Consider the following 20,357-nt stretch of genomic DNA (forward strand, 5'->3'; position numbering starts at 1 on the left):
GGTGGTTCAGCGACTCGTTCTGTGAAAGTGTTGCAGAACCAATCGATCGAGCCAGTTGACAGATATCTCAGCGATGGAAGATTATTGGAACCGCCCAAGAAATGGGGATGATGAAGAAGCTTCTTCTCTGGTTGATGGCATTGGGAGAGAGATGAAGAAGAAGAAGAAGATGGGCAGCTTGATGAGATCAATGGGGATGGCGATGCTGAGCGGCGCCATAGCTAGTCTGCTGCTGATCCTGAAAGCAGTTCTCTCTGCTGCTGCTGCTGCCAATAGTAAAAATTAGTCCGTTACATGGGAAATCACACTGTTAATGCTTTAATTTTGTATTTTTTTAATGAATTAGTTATAGTATTTTAATTTTTCTCATCAAAGTCATTGAATTTCGATTTTTGTTATAATTCAGTTTTTTTTTTTTTTTACGAATTCTCTTCAAATTATGTCTACCTCAATACAACTCTCAAAGTCATTCATTTGTGAGATTTATGTTAATTTTAATATTTTAAGTAATTTTTAAATTTATATTATTGTATATCGCGTCTTTTTTATTAATAAAAATTAAAAGATAAGAGTAAATTATAACAAAAAAATTAAAATTTAATGATTGCAGTGATAATAGAGTAAAGTAACCGATTTAATATCTTATATATTAACATTAATATGATATAATTATAAATATTACTACAAATATCAAACTTGACAATAGGGGTTAAGTTTTATTGTCAAGAGAAAAATAGCATGAGTCACTACTTAAGACCTTTAGATGACCGATTAGTGATAAAAGAAGGTAAGAGTGCAGAAACAATAAATAGATTAGCCTAAAAATAATTACTCTTAAAAGAGTACGTAATAGGTTATTGATTGAGCGCTCTTATGCCAAATAAAAATTGTTTTTAAAAAAATTTAAAATATCAAAACATTTTTAAGATCAAACTCAACGGACATATTTATAAATATAAAGGGATGGAAGGGGTGGATGATGGACTCCATTACATTAATCCGTGAGCTCTTTCCGTACAAGATATTATCAATTGGCCAACCTTAAATTCTTGGAAAATTCCTCCCACTTTAAAGGTTACACCACCAGTATTAATCCGTGACCTCTTAATCGTGCAAGATGTTATCAATTGGCCAACCTTGAATTCTTGGAAAATTTCTCTCACTTTAGGTGGTGGGATGAGTGTATGAATGAGAAACTCTTTAAAATATTATAAAATTTTAAATTAGTTAATGAAATATTATAAATCATTCATGTACGTAAAATAAATTCATGTGAGAGAGCTAGTTAGGCCCTGTTTGATTGGTCACACTTTTTTATGAAAAATGACAATTTTTAACTCAAATTTCAGATTTTGATTTGTTTGATTATCCAAATTTTTCATGAAAAATGATTTATATCTTTTGGTCATGTGACCCCATTTTGCCATTTTTGCTGGAATTTATTTTCTCAGCCGGGGTAGATTTGATTTCCATGGAAATATGCTAGCCACCATTGCCCACCATGTTGGCCTTCCTCTTCTACCATCGATGGTTGCAGCGGGCAACGGTGGCAGTGGGCAAGCAACGACGACTGTGGTTGAAGTTTCTGGGCAAGTAGGTTATTTTGATTATTTTGTGTATGTATATTTGATTTATTTTTTTGAATATGTGTATATTTGATTGTTTTATGTAGTTAATTATTAATTTGTGTATTTGATTATTGATTATCTACATATGTATGTGATTATTTTTATGAAAAATAATTGCAATCAAACATCAAAAGTTAAAAAAATATAACAATTTTTAAGCAAAAAAATTAAGGAAATCAAACACTTTTAATTAACATTTTCTCTATAATTTAATTCTAGACAATTGAATTGTCTAAAAAATATTTTATTTCCACCCAAATTTCATGCTTGTAATCAAACGTATTGTTAGTGTTGTTGCATAAATATAATAATTAAAATTTATTTATTTTAAGAAAATCTCAGCTAGAAGTTGACAAGCCTTGACAAATAATGAGATTGCGCTGAAGGAACCAACATTGAGAGAAAACAATACTTGTCTAGGGCAAGATCGATTCGTTGTTTGGGAGAGTTGAGATTTTCCCAAAAATAGTGTTGACTTGCAAGATATGGCTCTAGGAAGTGGGTCCCATGAAAAGCGTTGCATGGGTCATTGAGAAGATCAATCAGGGAGAACCCTTCTAGGAAGACTGTTTCTTTTGGGAGTGTTGTCCTTTTTGCGATAACTTCTTCTGAGAAAAGGGCTACAACAGCTAGTAACGAGATTCAAATAATCAATATTTAGCTAAATTTTGTTTGATTTTAAATAGCCTTCGTATTTAAAAAAAAAAAATTAAATATCTTTAACTTGCTACCCACCATAGTAGTTAGTTCAACTTCCATTTTTTAATAGGCACTTTTACACTTTTCACTCCCTCGTAGAGTAGCAAATTCAAGATAGTCCAAATTTTTGAAATTACGAAAACTATTTAGAGACAACACACTACCTAAATAAATAAAATTAAATCAAATATCGAACTCTAAAAACTAACTACTAATAATTGGGAGTTTTACTCACATGAATTTCACATTTGAACCCTCTATCTAGAGTGAAAAAATGATAGAGATAATTTGTAATAATTTGTTAAATTATTTAAAAAGTATAATATTGTGTTAAATAATGTAATTTTTTTTAATATTTTTAAAAATCTCTCATAGTTGAATCTAATTAGAAGTTTTATGCTATCCAAAAGTATAGCTACCTCAGACATGCAAAGAGCGACTTGCAATACAAAAAGCATATTATATATTTTTCTTGTTATTCTTCACACCTTTTATAAAACAAAGAAATATATCATATACTTCAAATATGTGAATGTCCACTTTTTTTTTAATTGAATATTGTACAATCTATATTGACATTGACGAGGGACCATTGAAAAGGTAATTGAATATTGTACAGTCCATATTGTATTTCTATTTTTAAGTAACAAAACTGATACATACACACTATTCAACCCAAATTCAGTGTATAAGTTAACAAATGTAACATTCATATTTCAATCACAAAGGATCCAAAACAAATTTGGAAGATCTATTTTTATCCTAATCAAACCCAAAAAGTCATTCATCAAACTTGTAATTGTTAAGCCTGAAAATCTCAAAGATAAATATCGAGTGCTTTGCCTTCCCCTACCAATATAAAGATCCTCCCCCCCTTCCCCAAAGTGAATCCATTTAACTCATCTTATCCACTACATACCACTTACTAGTGTTACTGATTGACTTGAGTATCATAAGCTAATCCAAAGAATCCAACCCCACCTCTTATTACAGATACTCCCGTCAAAGCAAACTTGGGTGATCGATCCCAACATCATCACATATACATCTGACTTTCACTTGTTAATCAAGATTGGGGTCTTGGGGCAGTTTTGTCCCAAAGATGATAAATTTTGGCCTAACAATCCAAGGTACAAAATAAGGTCCTCAAGTTCAATTGTCAGCTACTACATAATGTTGGTGCATTTACTGAACAAATCTCAGTGAAGCACATCAGTACGAAGTGAAACAAGATCAACTCTTGACAACAGCATACACACATTGCATTTTATGTGATTCAAGAATCAAATACCAGAATGAAATTAGACCATTATTACTACACAATAGATTACATTTTCCCACAAAATTAGGAATCACATGCCAGATGTTTCTCAGATGAAACAAGAAGTACTCAACATGATGCCGGCAGCCCCTTGTAAGCCGTTGCATAAACACCGAGACAGGCTTCACAAAGTGCAAGGGAGATGGCCTCCTCCGACCCTCGCGACCAATAAGGGGTAGTACAAGAATATTCACCTGTTGTCTATTGACTATGTCTTTCGACTTAAGACTACGCCTTTTGGCCTGGTCTTAAACCCTGACTCACTCTCTGTGGATGAACCTTGCAGAGGAATCTTTAGGTTTTCAGGACTGTCTTATATAGATGATGTGCAAAAAACATAAATGTAGCAGAAGGCGAAAAAACTAAAGAGGAAAAGGACTAGAAGCCACAACATATATATGAACAGGAGGAATGCCTGTTATGTGAAGGAAGAAGGGCGATTGAGAGATTGTACACCTTGGTGGTATAGATTTTTCTGTGTTATCATCTTCCTCCAGACAACTCAATGGCATCCTGATTATAAACCGAATCCTCTCCCCAGTGAAATCGTCTTTGTCGTCTCTCGTACTCTTCCCTACGGGTAACTTCTATATGCTCCCACTCTCTCCACCTCTCAGCAAGCCCCTCTCCTTCTAGCATCTGAACCACCGCCGACATTGCAGGACGATCCTCTGGTGATGCTTGGGTGCAAAGTAACGCAACCTGAATCATCAACTCTATTTCCAGGATGTTGTAGTTATTATTTAAGTTGCAATCTACGATAGCATCCAGTCTTTTCTCCCTTTGAAGTTTCTTGACCTACAAGCAAACATAAGCTGATTAACAAGTAGACAACGAAGAGGCGAGGTAACCAAAAAGGAAAGATAGGCTGGTAACAAGGAATTATGGTATCCAAAACCCCCATGGAAATTCAATATTTCATAAGTTCAGCTCCCCTGGTATCAGAAACAAAATTCTATCTTGTTAACTGAAATGACTGCCAAAAGAATTATAGAAACAGTTCTGTATTTTTAGGGATCAGCAAGTTTAAACTTCTTAAGAGTATCCAACTGTTAAGAGAAAATACATAAACATTGTGAACAACAGGAAAGGTAAAATCAAAATAGATCTCCTTTTTAAGTGATAATGCATTAAACACGTGTATATTTTTCTCAGAAAGCAATATCAAGATGACTGTTCAAGAAATAACATCAACGCACACCCATAGATGTAACATATATTTACTGTAACCTGCCTAATTGAGCAAAGATAAAGTAAAAACTGGAATGAGAGGGCCAAAGCAGGCACATATAATTGGCACACATGTATATAGAAAGTAACACATGATGATTATCTTACATGGTCAAACAATAACACATCATCTTCTTCTTCCAGTCGTGAGAAGTCAATCGCCCTCTGACCTGTCACAAGCTCTAGCAGCATTATCCCATAACCAAAAACATCAGTCCGCTCGGATGACTTTCCAGTCGACAAGTATTCAGGAGCTATGTGACCCATCGTCCCACGAACTTGAGTTGTCACATTTGTCTTTCTCACATCCACTAACTTTGCCAGGCCAAAGTCACCAACAACTGCTTCAAAATCTCCATCCAGTAAAACATTAGCAGCCTTAACATCCCGATGAATAATTTTAGGATTACAGTGTTCATGAAGGTACTCCAGCCCACGTGCTGTGCCTAAAGCCACTTGTTTTCTTGTAGGCCAATCTAAAACAGGATCCCCAGGTTTAAGCTCTGCATTCAGTGTTTTGAATCGATCAAATGACATGAGAAATTCTACTCGAAGTTAAATGATTAAATATATCATCAAACCCATAAAAGATAGTGTCCATTGAAGAAGCATGTACTTTTTTCCAGTATGTACAAGATTGATTCGGTCAACCATACAAATTTTACAACAATACAAAATAGACACTTGGGCAGTTCTAGAATTGACTTTGATATTCGTGTAGTTTATTAGTTTGTTGCTCCATAACTTTTGAGGTTGTAGAAGAAGCATGTAAATATCCCAATTTCAGCCAGTTGCATCTGAGAGGGAAATACAGCCCATGATCCCTAAAAACCATTAGCAACTTTGTGGAAGGGGCAACCATTGATGAACTAAAAAGATTTAGTTAATAAAAAGCATGAATCGGTATTGCCAGCTTTCAAAACCTGCATTCCATGCAAATTTAGCTATAATACTGTGATAGATGTCCTAAACTAGCAATGGCATAAGCACAAAATAGTGCAGGAAGAGCCCCTATCCTAACGTTTGAAGTATCTCTGAACTGAAGAAGCTATGATACCATAGCATGGTCATAACAAAGTAGAGATGCTTTATGCATTATAGGATGTAAGCAGCAACATCAGTTAAAAAATACTCAGCTTGCACAATAAAGATGGTGACAACAATTTGGAAGCATCCACGTATACTCTAATTCTACAGTGTTAGCAACTTCTCTGTAGTCCAAACATATACGAAGTCCCAACAATTCATCATTCACACTGCGTAGGCACAATCAAGGTTTCAGTAAGCCACCTGTGTAATTATGATTCCCAGCATGAGGCAATACCTTTTCATATTTCAAGAATAGCAACTCCAACTAGAAGTAATTGGTAGAAAACAATTGCACACAAACTTTTCATCATCATAATCTCAAAGAAAACCTTCTTACAGAAACTGTTAGATTGCCAAGTACCACAAAAGGCTAAGGCTTTAACGAGTGGGCACAATAATGTGTATTTTACATGTGAAGGGGCAATTAGAAAGAACTGTTATACAGTAACACAAAAAGAATAGGCACACAATGATAAACTTAACCAGGAAATAGACAATGATTATGAGACAAAAATCAAGACCACCAAGAAGTTGGAACTAGAGTTCTAATACCATTCCAAATCACATCTTGCACAAAGATTAAGCTAATATTAGGGGATCACTTCACTTGAAGTCAACTCTAACCAAAATATGTCCGGGTCCATGGAAAACAAAAATTGGAAATTCATAAATATAGGAAATAAGCACTTGAGTTTATGGCTATGGTAAATAATGTTTATAAGGAAAAATAAAAATCAAATAAACTTGTAAAAGTACAGGCACTTGTTGGAGACTTCCTGTGTGTATAATTGATTTTTTTCAAAAACCAGATAGGTGACAGAAAAAACATATACAAACATGGAACATGAATACAACATAACAAAGACATGCAAAAAGAGAAGTTCTCACTTACCAGGATAAAGAAAAAAGAAAAGAAATTCTCAAAACCGAATCCAATAAGGCTGCCTTAACATATGATACGTTTCTACAAATATATAATATATCAATGTAATAACCTAGTATCTAATTTGTGAAGTATAGATCCACTATATTTTTTATTATACAAAAATAGAGGGAAATCATCTTCAATATTCTACTACTAGAAAATAAGTATGAATGGAAAAGCTTAATAGAATAAAACACAATACACCACCCTTCCACCAAGCCTTAAACGATCACTAGGTCAAGTCATCTATACGATTTCTAACTCACCAATCATCTCTATCTATAACCAGATCTTTCGCAAGACCATTATATCACATATTATAGGTTTCCCACAAAGTCCTTTTGGTCTTTCTCTGCCTCTTTTTATTCCCATTCCATCCACTCTTACCACAGGTGCATCTATTGGTCTTCTTTCTCACATATCCGAACCATCTTAACATCTACATCAGAAAATTAATTTTATTGAACAAAATTGGAATTGGGACTCACAAAGAAACATATATTTCTTTTAACACCAAATTATACACATTAATATGCAACTTAGTACCACCAAGATTGAATATTTTTTACAAACATCAAAATCAAGCAGAAGTCCAGGGCAACAAAGTTCGGGTTTCCAATCAACTTTTCCTAGAATTGTTTCAAAATTTCTAAGAGAAGAGACAGCTGTTTGAGACCTTATCTTCATCTCCTTCTATTGCAGCTTGTTTTAGTTACTCTACCTTTCTCTGATTCCTTGTTGCTAGTTTCAATCTCCTGATTGTGCTGCATCACAACTACCAGCTATTACTTACAAATGGAGACACTACACTACAGAAGAGGAAAATATCATAAAATATGTATATACGCACACATTTGTAGTGACTAGTATTAAACACACACACACCCCAAAAAACACAAACAAATAAATAAACAACAAAACACACAACCCTATAGTAAAGCCACCCCCACTCTGAAGAAAAAGAAAAGCATGGCTGAAGACTTCCATTAGCACTTTCTATTTAGATAATCGAATAAAAAACTACTACCTCGTAAACAATAAGCAACACTTAGGTTCTGCATGAAGGGATACACCAAAAGGCGTTCTGTTGGTGTTGTGCAGAACCCGATCAACCGTAATAGATTCCTGTGAACAGCTACACTTATCACCTCAACTTCACGCTGGAAGGCTGCATCTCCACCAGGGCTCTCATAGTCAGTCAACCGCTTGACAGCAACTTTTGTATTATCTGCAAGCACTCCTTTGTAAACCTTCCCAAAACCCCCCTGTCCAAGGACATTTTTCTCACTGAAGTTGTCTGTAGCTAGCTGTAACTCTCTCCAAGAAAATCTTTTCAATTGGCCAAATGCAATTCTTCTATCAACCTCATCTGAGTATGACAGATAAGAGAATGTATTGGAAATTACTCAAAGGAAACCAAGTTCAACAAAATGATTTCCCAACAACATCCAAATGAATCCAACTGCCACTAAAAGTATAAACTTAATCATCAAGGATTAATGTAGGAAAAAGCTAGAGATTAATATTCATACACAACAACAATCATAAACCTTTGTCTCTAAAGCATTAATCCCACTACAAATTAATACACAACCGGAAATATGTCAAACACAAAATGAAAAGATGGGTGCCCCTAATGCATGAAGCTCCCCACTTTGTGAGGGTTGGGGGAGGATTCAGTCTTACCCTAGCTTTGCAAAGATGTTTCCACAACTAGAACCCGAGACATTCCAATCACAAAGAAGCGACTTTAGCATTGCCACCAAGGCTCACCCTCAAACACAAAATGACTAAAGAAATTATAACCAAGAAAGGTAACTATAAGCAATAAACTGAACTGTAATAGTTCAAAATCATGTTTATAACAGGAAATTTTACACCAGCGTTTCTATTTAACACTCAATTTTGTCACTGCCAAAAATATTTGAGTCATTCCACAAAGAAAGCCATCTTCAAGCACTGAATATTCTCCACAAGTTGACTGCACTTATCAAATACCCAACAACTTGCAAGCTGTGAACATAAATATAAGGTGGTATTATTCCACACTGACCCCTGGCACTACCAGCCACCAAGTCACTAGACCTTAAATCCCAATATTAAAAATAAAAATAAAAATAAAAATAAAACATGAGGTAATCCTCTATCGTGCTGGTTTTGAAAAATAAAAATACATCTGAACAACCGAACAGGTTCCAGCAATGGCAGTTTAAAACTGCTTAACATTTCTGACCAAAATTCACGGTAGGACCTCTGTGCTGCTGGGGTTTAGCATTTATAGAAATGGCATCAGGCAGAAAGGCATCACGTAACTGTTCTTTTAAACATTTGAGTATCATTTGGTATAACCGAATGGGGTTAGACGATATATTCGTATTTTATCAATAAGAGCTTGAACCCAACCAGTAAATAATGTAGGTATATTAGCAATCGATATGTTCATTAACTAACAAGAATCACAACCTGCAACATCCACAAAAACTTCACTTCTATTTCTTTTATGCCTGCCCTTCCACAGAAGTAACAGCAAGCCACCAAGAAGAAGAAGGCCGAGAAGCCCACCAACAATTCCAACTATAATTCCAACCTTTGGTTTACGTGAAGAACCTGTCAATACAGCCAAGTTACAAGATAAGCTTGCCCAAGAAAGAAAAAAAATATACAGTTGCAAACTTCTCCAAGTTTATCAAACAGAATTTTCTGAAGAATTACCACCACTATCAGATGCACAAGGCTGGGATATCATGCCACAATTTAATTGGTTTCCTGAAAAGCTGAAGTAAGCAACATAAATTAAATCAATTTCAGTGCTGATATATACAAGAATGAAGAAAGGGAGAGAGGGGAAGAGATAGGGAGAGGGAGAGAGTTTAGAAGGAGAAAACCATCAACTTATTGAAAATTATGCTGGCTCTGAATCAGGAGCATAGACAATTGAAAAAGAAGAACAAGAAGATTGTTCGTACTTATATTTTGAAACTTGGAATAAATGCTCGGGTATTTGACCACTAAGACTATTAGAAGCAAGCTGACTGCAAGACAGAATTTGAATTGTACTATCAGAAGCTGGGAAAACATCACAAACATACAATCCGACCCAGGGCAACCAAACATAATTCTAATTTTAGAAGGAGAAGTTGGATATGAACCACATCTGATATATCACTTACAGAATTATCAAGTTTGGAAGATGTGAGAGTGAGTCTGGGATTGTCCCTGTGAGATTGTTTTGATTCAAAGTCCTGCTTGCAGGAAATGCACTTCCAACAATTAACTTCCACAACATATGAACTACGACATGTAAAAGGTTGTATACAAACAATAATAAAAAGCAGAAATACCACATACAAGAACCGAAGATTCTTGAGATTCCCAAGAGAAGGTGGTATTTCACCAGTTAAACTGTTATTTTCCAGATCCAAAGTAGTCAAGCTTGTCAAATTGCCAAACTCTTTAGGTATTTTGCCAGTTATGCGATTTCCTTGCAGTGAACTGCATGGTGAATGCATCCCATATGTATCAGTTGATCAAATTAAACAAATTAATGGGAGGTCAGAGGAGTTTGAACTATTTTCATATATCACTAGATAGAGGAAAGAGATACAATCAGGATAACACATCAGATGGCCATGTGTTCAGTGATAGTCCAGTACAAGATGGTTCTTTCTGTGGCAAATGCAAAACTTCAATGGCTGATATACAACTACAGAGAAGCTACAGAGAAGTTAACTTAAAAAATGCAAGCCAAGCCTCTACGTGAGATGCAACTACAGAGAACTGATCTGAAAAATGCAAGACAGAAAGAGGAAGAAACACAGAAAGAAAATTGCCTGTCTCATAAAATCTTTAAATTCATACTTTACTCCACAGGCTACTTCAGTAGGCAACTTGTTTTTAAGGATGTGAAGATTTACGACAACTTTGTAGCCCCACTTTATTTGTTAAAAGAAGCAAGGGGAATTATAAATTACAACTGTCACAGTTCAACATTGCTAGAATGATATAAACATAAAAGCTTGAGAAAAGTCATTTAACATGGTTCAGCAAGCAATGACAAACAAATTAATTGTGCAAAGCTTAAGAATACCACTTTTATTTAGTATAAGGTTCCGGGCACTTTGGGTAGAGAGTTCTAGAGAGTGAGGGCCTCTCGAATGCCCTGGTTTGTTCTCGTTTTTTGCTAGTAAATTCTAAAAGCAATTGATATCGGGTCACAATATTGGATAACTATTGGGTATCCCATCAAACAGAAATCGCAAGAACACAGATGATTTTAACAAATTGTGCCTTGATCTTGAGAACATAGAAGTCAAATACAATGATGAGGATAAAGTCTTAGTATTACTGCATTTTTTGCCTAAATCTTATAAGACTTTTGTTGATATTCTGAAACATGGAAGAGACGCTCTTAACTTAGATGATGTAATAGGAGCTTTAAACTCCAAAGAACTACAACAAAAGGTAGAAGGCAAGAATTCTGTTGGTGATGTTCTTGCAGTCAGATCAAGGCCAGAAAAAAGAGACCCTAGAGTAAGGGGAAGATCTAGGTCAAAGTCCAAGAATAGTAGGAAAATAATCAAGTGTTACTACTGCCATGAAGAGGGACACATTAAGCAGAATTGTCCTAAGAAAAAGAGGGAATTTCAAGAAAAAGGAAATTCAGAAATCTCAACTTCCATATGCGACTTCGATTATGATAGTGCAGATGCACTAGTTATATCTAATACACCAGATAAACAAGTGTGGGTATTAGATTCTGGTTGTTCCTTTCACATGACACCACATAAGGATTGGTTTCTAAACCTTAGGGATCTGAGTGGTGGTAAGGTATTGTTAGGAAATAACCAATAATGTAAAATTATGGGAATTGGAGATATTAAAATTAAAATGCATGATGGAACCATTACAACATTGTCTTCTGTGAGGTATGTTCCAGATTTAAAAAGAAACCTAATCTCTCTTGGTGAGTTAGATAAGAATGGCTACTCCTATAGAGGAGATGGTGGAGTTCTTAAGGTAACTACAGGCTCACTCATATGCATGAAGGCAGTTCTTCAGAATGGTATCTATGTACTGCAAGCGTCCACATTATGTGAAGAGGCAGCAGTAGGAGAAAACAAATCCTATGAACATACTAGGCTATGGCACTATAGGATGGCTCATATCAGTGAGCAAGGACTTAAAGAACTATCAAAACAAGGGATTTTAGGTGCTGGAAGTGTTACAAAACTAGATAAATGTGAATCATGTATTTTAGGAAAAGCTGTAAAAGTTATATTCCCTAAGAAAGCAATCCATTCCACTAAGGCTCCCGTAGAATATATACATTCTGATTTATGGGGCCCTACACAGACCTTATCCCATGGTGGAGCTAGGTATTTCTTGTCAATAATAGATGATTTCTCTAAAATGGTTTGGGTGAATGTATTAAAATAAAAAGATCAAACTTTTGAGGCCATTAAAACCTAGAAAACTATGATAGAAAATCAAAAATGTAGCAAAATCATTAGAACCGATAATTACCAAGCTTTGTAATGAAAGTGGTATTCTAAGACATCTATCAGCCCCAGGGAATCCAAAACATAATGGTCTAGCTGAAAGGATGAATAGAACCTTACTAGAGAGGGTTAGATGCTTGATATTTCATGCTAGATTGCCAAAATCCTTTTGGGCAGAGGCTGTTGCCACTACAGCCTATGTAAAAAATAGGTCCCCATCTGCTGCCATAAGTTTTAAAACTCCCTATGAGATGTGGTCTAGTCACAAGCCTAGTTTAGACCATTTGAGGGTGTTTGGATGTATAGCCTATGCTCATATTAAGCAAGGAAAATTAGACCCAAGGGAAAAGAGGTGCTTGTTTATAGGATATCCTAATGGGGTAAAGGGGTATAAATTTTGGAACTTGGATCCAGATATGCCTAAGACAATGATAAGTAGAGATGTCACATTTGATGAAAGGTCTACTATTAGAGACTGAGGTCAAGGATCAATCGGATACAGGTGGAAAATCAAAGGCAGTAGATATAGAACTGCAAGATGAAAACCTTGATAAGGACCTAGATGATCCATACGATCAGGATTCAGAACAGCAAGAGGAAAAAAATGGATCCTCCAGTTCTGAAAGTCTGCCAAATGTCCAGAAATACAATGTAGCTAGGGATAGACAAAGGAGAATTTCTAGACCTCCTGTGAGATATGGTTTCTCGGACTGAGTGTCATATGCACTGTCTAGTGCAACAGTAGAAGCAGATGAAGAACTGTTTTCTTATGAAGAAGCGGTGCACTCTAAGGACTCTCAAAAATGGCTGGAAGCCATGAAATCTGAGATAGACTCCCTTAAGAAAAATAAAACTTGGACTTTGGTAGATAGACCTTTAGGGAAAAGGGTTGTAAGTGCTTATTCAAAATTAAAGAAGGTGCTGGAAAAGAAGATAAGCCTAGGTATAAGGCTAGGCTAGTGGCTAGGGGCTTCACTCTCAAGTGCCTGGTATAGATTTTAATGAAGTATTCTCACCCGTGGTGAGGCATACTTCAATTAGGATCCTTCTAGCCATATCAGCACATTTAAATTTAATCCTAGAACCAATGGATGTTACCACAACCTTTCTACATGGAGACTTAGAGAAAAACATTCTTATGGAACAACCTAAGGGATTTGAGGTTAGAGGGAAAAGGGAGCAAGTATGTTTGCTAAGGAAGTCTCTCTATGGTTTGAAGCAATCCCCTAGGCAATGGTACAAGAAATTTGATTCCTTTATGATAGCCTAAGGTTTTAAAAGAACTGCATATGACAGCTATGTATATTTTAAGCATATGTCTAGTAAAATATCTATATATCTTCTCCTATATGTAGATGATATGCTAATTGCTAGTCAATCAGCCATAGAAATTCAAAATCTAAAGTTGAGATTGAGATCAGCCTTTGAAATGAAGGAATTAGGAGAAGCTAAGAAGATATTAGGCATAGAGATTAGGAGAAACAAGCAGCAAAGGTAGCTGATGTTATCTCAAAAGTCTTACCTAAGTAAGTTGATTAGTAGGTTCAATATGAGTGATGCAAAGGAGGTTTTTGTTCCCTTTGCACATCATTTTAAACTATCCCATGAGCAGTCCCCAAATGATAAATTAAGCATAAGAGAAATGAGTAAGATTCCTTACTCAAATGCAGTTGGCAGCCTAATGTACAGCATGGTCCATACAAGGCCGGATTTGGCCCATGCTATGAGTGTTTCTAGTAGGTTCATGGCCAATCCGGGTAAGGCTCACTGGAATGCTGTGAAATGGACATTTAGATATGTGAAAGGAACTTTAAACATGGCTTTGGTTTATGGTGGAGCAAAACTGGAAGAAGAACCTTGCATCTTAGGGTTTATAGATGCTCATTATGCAGCAGATTTAAATAGGAGAAGATCCTGTTAGTGTAAAAAACGAGTATAGAATAGAGGGAAGAAGCTGAATCTTCAAAGATAATTTTATTCAATCGTAAACTTCAATTTATACAGCAAAAATGTAAACTGAAATCAAAAACAACTTCCTAATATTAAGCCATAATTAAAAAAAGAAAATATTTCCTAAAGATTTGGTCTGTTGACCTATTATTCAGCAACTTCCTAACTGAAGCACTAAGGCACATTGCCAACAAATCTCCTCCTTGCCTTAGTAGCTGCAGATGCAAATTTTTAATTTTTGCATGTCTTAGATATAGGCATATGGGCATTTTATGGTTTATGGTTATGAGGCATAGATATGGTTTTAGGGCATAGGCATTTTTTGGGTATAGGCATGAATATGATTTTGAGTAGAGTTAAAATAACTACTCTTCCGATTGGCTATTCATTGCTTCATTTTGTTGTTGATTTTTGCATACTCTCTCCACATGACCCAATTGACCACACTTATTGCATTTAACATCTGGTCTCCACCAACACTTGTTCTTTGGATGATTTGTCTTTTTACAATGAGGGCAAGTAGGATGATTTCCCTCATTGTTCTTCATTGACTTTGTTTGAAAAGCCCCTTCAACAGATCCTTCTTGCCTCATAAGCCTCATTTGTTCTTGTGCATGTAAAGCATTTAGCAATTCTGCCAAAGTAATACTTGACAGACCTTTAGTGTTTTCCAAAGCTGAGATTGTAGCTTCAAACCTTTCTGGAATAACAACAACAACAACAACATATCCAGCCTTTATCCCACTAACAACCTGACCTTGTTGACAATGCTCAGAAGTTTGTCTGAATACTCTTTTATAGTTTCAGACTCCTTCATCTTTTGCATTTCAAATTCCTTTATTAAGTTTAAGACTTGCATACCTTTTATTCTTTTATTCCCAGCATACTCACTTTTAAGGAAGTTTCATACCTCAAAAGCTGATTTCAAAGTCATTATCCTTGTAAAGATGGATGATGAAACTGATATTTTACTCTTAGTAATAAAATTGGTTTTGATAATGACTATATGAAAATCAATCTCTACAATATGGATTATATAAATGAGACAATAACTTTTATAATATGAAGCAAGGCATGGATTATATAAATGAGAAAATAACTTTTAATATGTGAATTGTGAAGCAAGGTATGGATTATATGAATGAGAAAACAAATTTGTAATACATGAATTTTGAAGCAAGATATGAAATCCTATAGAAGAAATATTGAGTTTGGTTGAGTGATATTTATTTCAAAATATACTTTTGATAATCTCAACTTGCTTTCAAAAAGATCAAAATGAGGATTTGTTAAAGTTTTCTATGTTTTCAAAAGGATAGTCGACTATGTGTTTCATTCTGTTGACTATGCCTTAGAATAGTCAACTATGCTGTTAAGGATAGTCGACTATGCTGATTTGATCTGTCGACTATGTGAGGCATTTGTCGACTATTTCTTAATCTGTCGACTATCAAGTAAGGATAGTCGACTATGGCTTTTCATCTGTCGACTATTTTTGTTCTGTAAATTCAAAATTTTGTTCACATTTTCACATCTGTCGACTATACACTTGTATCTGTCGATTATGGGATTTTTGTATTAAAAGATAGTCGACTATCACTTTCTGTCTGTCGACTATGCTTAGCTTTATTTGATAAAATAGTTGACTAACCTATTTTGTTTGTCGACTATGTGTTTCACAGAAACTTATAACGGCTAGTTTTTGGCACATTAAATGCTCGTCCAACCACCCACAACGGTCCAAATTTTGAACTTGCCCACCATCAACTATAAATAGGTGGTTGAAGACGCATTGAAGGCTGTTGAATCTCATTGAATATCTTAAACGACTGTGCCTTCACTGTTACATCGAGCGTTTACTTTTTTCTCTCTGTATTTCCATTTAAGAGGCTTTGATATCTTACTGTTCTATTCTTTTAAGCCTCGGTTAATTCATTTAAATAGAGAGCTTGTAACTAAGAGTTGTACTCTTAGAATCTCTACTTCATTTTCTGTATTTTTCCTAGCAGTAGCTAGAGGGCCCATTAAATTGGGAGGTGGTAACTCTACCTAGTCAAGGACTAGAGGACCTGCTCATATTGAGTAGGGGGTTTGATAGTGAAATTGCTTTTAAAATCCTTAGTGGATAGCTAAGGTAGTGGACTAAGCTTGGAAGGCTGAACCACTATAAATCTGTGTCTTCACTGCTATTCATCTTTTCTGTTTTATGTTTGCATCCTTGCTCTTTTGACTTAGCTTATTCATTGATAAATTTTTCTTTAACCAAAATATTTTTACTTCTCAAAAGAATTTTTTTAATTACACCAATTCACCCCCCCTCTTGGTGTGTGCCATATCAGTTCAATTCTATCAGAAACTGCAGCAAAAAGAGTAGCTCTGGCCTTGGACTTTTTTGACTTTCTCTTCTTGTGGTTCCTCATTTGTGCCACCATGGGATTCTTAGGTAGTGGAGGAACTACATACTCCTTTTCAACAGCCTCCCATAGATCATTAGCCTCTAGGTGTGCTTCCATTCTTGCAGACCAAACATGGTAGTTTTTGCCACAGAAAACTGGTGGTGCAAGGGCCATAAATGGTACTTCCGAATCCATTGATGTAGAGAAGCAAGTGTTTTGTGGAATTTGTGTGTTGTTGATGTTCTTAACTTTGGCTATGGATCACAAGTCCCTTAAGAATAAGGGCTCTAATACCATTTGTTAGTGTAAAAAACAAGTATAGAATAGAGGGAAGAAGCTGAATCTTCAAAGATAATTTTATTCAATCGTAAACTTCAATTTATAAAGCAAAAATGTAAATTGAAATAAAAAACAACTTCCTAATATTAAGCCATAATTAAAAACATAAAATATTTCCTAAAGACTTGATCTGTTAACCTATTATTCAGCAACTTCCTAACTGAAGCACTAAGGCACGTCGCCAACAGATCCTCAATCTGGTATGTTTTTCAGTTATGGAACTCAACCATAAGCTGAAAGACTCTTTCCACTACTGAGGCTAAATATATTGATGTCACGGAAGCAAAAAAGGAAGGTCTTTGGTTGAGAGGGATTGTTAGTGAACTCCTAGGAAGAGATGTTGAGGTTAAGTTGATGTGTGATAGCCGAAGTGCTATTCATTTGGTTAAGAATCAATCCCACCATGAAAGAACCAAACACATTGATGTTAGGTATCATTTCATTGGGGAAATGTTTGAGAAGGAGGAAGTAAGCCTAATTAAAGTTGCTGGAGAAAATAATGTAGCTGGTATTTTCACCAAAGCTGTTCCTATATCTAAATTACAGCATTGTTTGGATATTCTTAATGTTTGTTTGTATAAATGATCAGGTACTTCAAGCAGGTTCTAAGGAGAGCAAGATCAGTGTTGAAGAATGGACTGTACTCAAGACAAATGGAGGAGAATTGTGATAAGTTTTGCCTAGAGTAAGTCTAAGATTCAAATGAAGCAGTCAAGTATCTCAAGCGGCTAAGTAGATAGGCGGTGGCTCAACTGTAAATTTATATAGTTGGGGGGGTGAAACCAGAAATATCTAAATCCTGGTTAGTTAAATTGGGGTGTCCGCCTCTCATTCTATAAATAAGGGGCAAGGGTAGATCGCTTGATATGAAACAATTTTGAGCGAGTGCATTCTGTATTTTTCTGAGAGGAAAGGCTAAAGAAAGATAGTTATTTGTAATCTTGGATAGAAATCAAGAGTGTACTCAGGTAGAAAGGAAGTTGTTGTACTGATCGTTTCTAATAAAGATAGAACTGCTCTTGAAGGGTGTTTCAAGGCTGGATGTAGGTCATTCTCATTGAATGATTCGAACCAGGATAAAGGGACTGTCTCATCTGTGGTTTGCTTTAATTTTCTGTTCTATTTTACATTTCTAGTTGATACTTTTAATCTGTTCTTTCAATTTCATCTGTGCATGTGCACTGTTAAGAGTGGTCTAATTCCGCCTAAGAAATCTAATCCAGTAAACCCTAGATAACAGTGGCGAAGCCTGAAACCAAAGCATAGATCCAAATAGGCACAAGATTTGTTTTGCTATGAAAAGTTTCCTATGCAATTACCTCCAGGAGGCACCTTCAAAATGAGTTTTATACAAAATACATCATGATATTTAGTATAATAATTTGAGTATCAAATCTTCAACCCTTACAGTAATAATAGTTTATTGCTAAAATTAACACAGATAGCATCAACAATTAGTTGCAACCAGCTTTTAAACATACAGCGTTCGAAGGGTCTTCAGAACTCCTACTTTAGGGGACAAAGTCCCAGAAAATCCCATGGATGACAATGATCTGCAAATAAATAATACACATAATCAGACAACATATCTAGTGTCAGAAGACAAGCAACTAAAGAATGAAGACTTGATTCAGAAGCCATACCCTCACTGAAATGCTCACAAAATCATAAAGCTTGTATATAATGAAGAAAAGAAAAAATTCGCCAGAAATTTACTTACACAGAAATTACATTGTTGCCATCGCAGGTAATTTTGAACCAAGAGCAAGGACTAACTTGATATGGATTCCAATTAGCGAGCTGATCAGCTGAAGCATTCAGGTCATTCTTCATTGCAAGGAGGGCATCCCCTGAAGTACACTTCATGGTTAACAGTCTATCTATCTATCACACCTAACTAGTGAGAATGTCAACATAAATTCTGACAACTCAGCTATAACTATAAGCAAATGTAACAGGTCAACCAAGTTTGACATCAGACCGTGTCCAACACATATCAACATGTCAGGACATGTCCAATGAGTATCATCAATATTTGACATGTGCCCAACACAGACATATCATCTATGTGCCAGAGCTTGTGCTTCTTAGAATCTTCATAAGAATAGTAGTAATGAATTTGGACTTGAATTCTCTATTTGAAATCAGACACACTTTTCCTAAAAGAAAATCTACACAAACTAGTGAAAAAATCTTTATATATATAAAAGTAGGATAGTCTAAAAAAAAAAAAAATTCCCCCCAAAACTTGCATTAATAATTTGCATTTAGTACTTATTGCATTAATAATTTGCATTAATAATTTAAATTTTCCAATTGCTTTGAATTAATAAGTACTAATTACTGTAAAATTAATAATGGATTTTAAATACATGACTTTTTCAATGCTAATCATGAATTTTCCAATACATTATTATGTGAATATTAAATATTTAATTAATCAGTCAATCAATCAAAAATAATACTATTTATGAGGAATATGAATAGACACTTAAAGTATTAATTAAGTCACATAAAATTGTCATTAAATAAAATATTATCTTTATATAATATAATAATATATAATATCTTTATTTATATATAAAAGTAAGATAGTCTGAAAAAAAAAAATTTCCCCAAAACTTGCATTTAGTAATTTGCATTAATAATTTAAAATTTTCAATTATTTTGAAATAATAAGTACTAATTATTGTAAAATTAATAATTAATTTTAAATACATGAGTTTTTCAATGCTAATCATGGGTTTCTCAATACATTATTATGTGAATATTAAATATTTAATTAATCTGTCAATCAATCAAAAATAAATACCATTTATGAGGAATATGAATAGACACTTAAAGTATTAATTAAGTCACAAAAAATTGTCTATTAAATAAAATATTATCTTCATATAATATAATAATATATTATATTAAAATAGAATAGTTTGTAAATTTTTTTTCCCTCCAAAAATCTACCAAGCTGTTTTTTGCCTATAAAATTTGTATTAAATTTGCATGGGTTTTCTGAGAAATATTAATAGACAACTTGAACTATTAATTAAGTCATAGAAAATTGTCCATTTATTTAAAATCTTATCTTTATATCTTTATTCTATATATATATAATATTAAAATAGGATAGTCAAACAGAGTATTTTGCCTAGTGTCAATCAATGGTAAATTTTTTTCCTCAAAAACTTGCATTAAATCGAATGTAGTGATTAATTAATTATTAATTTTACTTTAATAATTATATTATAGTCTTGAAAATGTGATATCTTAACAAATTCATAAAAA

General features: G+C 34.5%; 1 protein-coding gene across 12 annotated transcripts in view; it reads right to left on the bottom strand.

The window, feature by feature from the left end:
- Positions 1-3,399: 3,399 nt before the first annotated feature.
- LOC127799203 (probable LRR receptor-like serine/threonine-protein kinase At5g10290) overlaps positions 3,400-20,357 on the bottom strand; it is a 65,231-nt gene continuing 48,273 nt past the window's right edge. For 6 of the 12 annotated variants that reach the window (XM_052333004.1, XM_052333005.1, XM_052333003.1 and 3 more), the window contains exons 3-12: positions 18,796-18,925; positions 18,557-18,628; positions 10,241-10,384; positions 10,063-10,134; positions 9,859-9,924; positions 9,605-9,666; positions 9,356-9,499; positions 7,917-8,261; positions 4,987-5,381; positions 3,459-4,446 (exon numbers count right to left, since the gene is read on the bottom strand). In XM_052333004.1, the coding sequence (XP_052188964.1) occupies positions 4,132-4,446; positions 4,987-5,381; positions 7,917-8,261; positions 9,356-9,499; positions 9,605-9,666; positions 9,859-9,924; positions 10,063-10,134; positions 10,241-10,384; positions 18,557-18,628; positions 18,796-18,925 (1,745 nt within the window). In that variant the 3' untranslated portion in view covers positions 3,459-4,131. Of the gene's footprint in view, positions 4,447-4,986; positions 5,382-7,916; positions 8,262-9,355; positions 9,500-9,604; positions 9,667-9,858; positions 9,925-10,062; positions 10,135-10,240; positions 10,385-18,556; positions 18,629-18,795; positions 18,926-20,357 lie in introns of all 12 variants that reach the window. The other 6 variants (XM_052333010.1, XM_052333012.1, XM_052333015.1 and 3 more) reach the window with 6 other exon arrangements.

Source organism: Diospyros lotus, chromosome 4, assembly GCF_014633365.1.
Source record: "Diospyros lotus cultivar Yz01 chromosome 4, ASM1463336v1, whole genome shotgun sequence".
In the NCBI taxonomy this organism is placed as follows: domain Eukaryota; kingdom Viridiplantae; phylum Streptophyta; class Magnoliopsida; order Ericales; family Ebenaceae; genus Diospyros; species Diospyros lotus.